The following is a 2,801-nucleotide window of genomic DNA, read 5'->3' as shown; positions in this document are numbered from 1 at the left end:
GGCAAATGAAAATAAAGGAGGAAACAACAGGCAATAATAGTAAATTCACTAACTGATCTTCAGTGGAATGACCTTCACTGCGCTATACCTTCAGATAACACATGGTCGTCTTATGGTAATGTTAATGTTGAAAATCTTAGACAGTTTTAAAGGTTCATTTACACTGTGAATGCAACTTTAAAAGTAAAACATCTGTCATGGAAGCTGAAACTTTTGCATCAGATTTTTTATGAAGATTATCACTCAGGTTTTAAATGTACAATAAAAGTATGTTTGTATCTTCCTAATATACTAAAATCGTGTTAGAATTTTGTGCTTCAGTTGTCAGAAAATCAAACACAGATTACATAAAAGGTTTGCTTTGGTTTTTATTAAGCCTCTTTAATCTAGGCAAAAGCTGATTTGTTTTTGCCTGAGAGGTTTGCTTGATTTTGGAATGGAATCAGATTTTAATGCACCGAGAGACATTTTGAGAGCTTTGGGCTGTTTCACAAGTCTTTCTCACACAGATAGGGAAGCTCCCGAGAACACGGCAAATCATTCCATTGATGTGTAGCTAGAGCAGATAAAGAGAGAAAATGTATTCGATGTAAGCAGCAGTAAAACCACAGTCTGCCTCCTATGTCTCATTTTCTGGTCAGAGGTAACAGGTTTTATCTCTAAAATCAACTTTTACAAAACACAATAATAATGATGCATCTATCTGTGGTGAGGTAGTAGGCAGTTATCATTCTGACTAAGAATACAGAGGATATGGAGTACCTTGTGCATTCATCTGCACACAATCTTCAATCCCGCCGGCATTGTCCGGCTGCCGAGGAGCCCAGTAAGTGTAGTCAAACCTGGACCCATCGCTCCAGAGCCACACATTCTCCTGTCCAGAAAGAAAATGACTGGGGTGACTGAATATCACTGTGTCCGGGCTTCACGCTGGCGACGGTGGCCGCCCACTGCTCCTGGCTCATAGAGTGTGTGTGTGTGTGTGTGTGTGTGTGTGTGTGTGCGCGCTCACTGGTGTTGGGATGGGTTAAATGCAGAGGCTCCATCTCACTGCTCAGTGCTCAGTGTGTATGTGACAAATAAAGTCAGTTTGTTTTTGGTTGGCTCGTTTTTGTGTCACAGTGCATAGGTCCTATTAGATTACACTGCTAAAAGAATGTGGTCATATGCGACCCAGACCACCTCCGAATGTGGTCTGAATGATTGGATCTCGATGAGACCTCAACGCACATTGGATGCATTCACACCTGTACTTTAGAACCGTCCACTCGTGATCAGATCACCAAAATCGCAATTAACGCAAGGTCTAAACTGGGCGTGTGTTAAAAAAAAAATGTGCGTTTTCTTGCATTTTCATGTTCTTGCTCTCTCTTTTTTCCCTGTCTTTTTGTTTCTTGATTTTACATGAGATGCCATCATATCTGATAGTCCATCATACACAATAGGTCGACAGGCCGAAGCCGACTAACAGTCAGACTGTCATAGGCCTATTTTCCAGATTTCATCTCATTATTGTGAGTACAGGAATAACAATAGGAATAAAGACAAAAAAAAACAAAAACAAATTGCACCACCCGGTCCACCTGGTCCAGGGCCGAGATAACACACCCGGTCGACGCCCCGTCGACGCCCTTTCACAAACCTGTGTAGCGTCTTGCGCTCCGATCCAAGCTTCAGCCATTTTCCCAGCAGTTGCTTGGACTATTTTCTGCAAGAAGGTGTACTCCTCAAAGGTGTGCACCGAAGCAAGATTGCCTCCAGAATTCAAACAGCTCAGCTACAGGAGCAGAGTAAACAACAGGGAGAGAAAGACTGGTGCTCAGAAAGACTGGAGCTGCAGTGTGTGTGTGTGTGTGTGTGTGGGTGTGTTTATTTTTAAGAGTTGGTGTTTGCGTTAATGTCCGTGTGTGTTGGTTATTTTGAGAATAGCTGAATGAGTGTGACGTACCTCAGCGTCAGACCATGTTACTGGATTTGCGATGAATTTGTAGCACTTTGATTCATGCTGGTCCCAGCCCTCATCGCAGGCTGCAGCACTTCCTCCTGCAACAAGGTTCATGACATGCAGAATGTATGAATGTGTGTGTTTGAACGTCTCCCAACAACTTTATAATCTTCACAGAGAGAATTGATTATAATTCAATTGAAAAAAAGCCCTCAGTGAGTTCCAATAGCATGTACAGGGAGATGAGCTGTGTTTGAAATGCTTAATTAATATAGTTATCATAGCTTCTCTCACTTTTAACTCCCAGGGCAAAGCAAAAACAGAGGAACCAGGTGAAAATCGCCATTGCTGCACTGGTGAAAAAAAAAATTAGACAAGAAAAAATGAATAAAAAGTTGCATAATCATACTAAAGAGAACATACACAGCATAATGAATGAGAACATAAGACAACCAGTAATGTAAAGTACTGTGCATAGCCCTAGAAAAAAAAAAAGGAACTGACTGAATACATACCTCTTAAAGGCAAGAAACTTTAGTTTCAATGGGTCTCGAGGCTCAGAATGTCGCTGCCTTTATGCGCACTCTCGCCTTCACTCATGACGTCTTTACAAATAGTCAACTGGACAAATCAATATTTGAGGCTCTTTCAGATAGGAGTATGTTTGTATTGATAGTCATAACAAACATGCAATAGGATCCATTGCTGGGCACCACAGTGGAGGGCGGATACACTACACTCACGAGTCTTCCTTTTGTAGGTTATAAATCTCCCTCTCTTTTCCTCTTGGAGTTTAAGAACTACTTAGAAATCATTAAAGATGGTGGCAGTCTCTTGCAAATGTTAGAAATGTAGA

The 2,801-nt window shown here is 41.4% G+C and overlaps 1 protein-coding gene across 2 annotated transcripts; it reads right to left on the bottom strand.

Annotated features, from left to right (window-relative positions):
• Positions 1-348: 348 nt before the first annotated feature.
• LOC115816963 (ladderlectin-like) lies at positions 349-2,550 on the bottom strand. 2 transcript variants are annotated; one of them, XM_030780160.1, is made up of 6 exons: positions 2,461-2,550; positions 2,240-2,298; positions 1,949-2,046; positions 1,643-1,777; positions 763-874; positions 349-556 (listed from the first exon to the last, which is right to left on the bottom strand). In XM_030780160.1, the coding sequence occupies exons 2-6, from the start codon at positions 2,289-2,291 to the stop codon at positions 489-491; spliced, it is 465 nt and encodes a 154-aa protein (XP_030636020.1). In that variant the 5' UTR covers positions 2,292-2,298; positions 2,461-2,550; the 3' UTR covers positions 349-488. The 2 variants fall into 2 exon arrangements, with proteins under 2 accessions (XP_030636020.1, XP_030636021.1); XM_030780161.1 differs by having other exon boundaries at positions 1,949-2,043; positions 2,461-2,546.
• Positions 2,551-2,801: the final 251 nt, after the last annotated feature.

This window comes from Chanos chanos, chromosome 7, assembly GCF_902362185.1.
Source record: "Chanos chanos chromosome 7, fChaCha1.1, whole genome shotgun sequence".
NCBI lineage: Eukaryota > Metazoa > Chordata > Actinopteri > Gonorynchiformes > Chanidae > Chanos > Chanos chanos.
The sequence above is the reverse complement of the archived record's forward strand: the minus strand, read 5'-3'. Positions and strand labels throughout refer to the sequence as shown.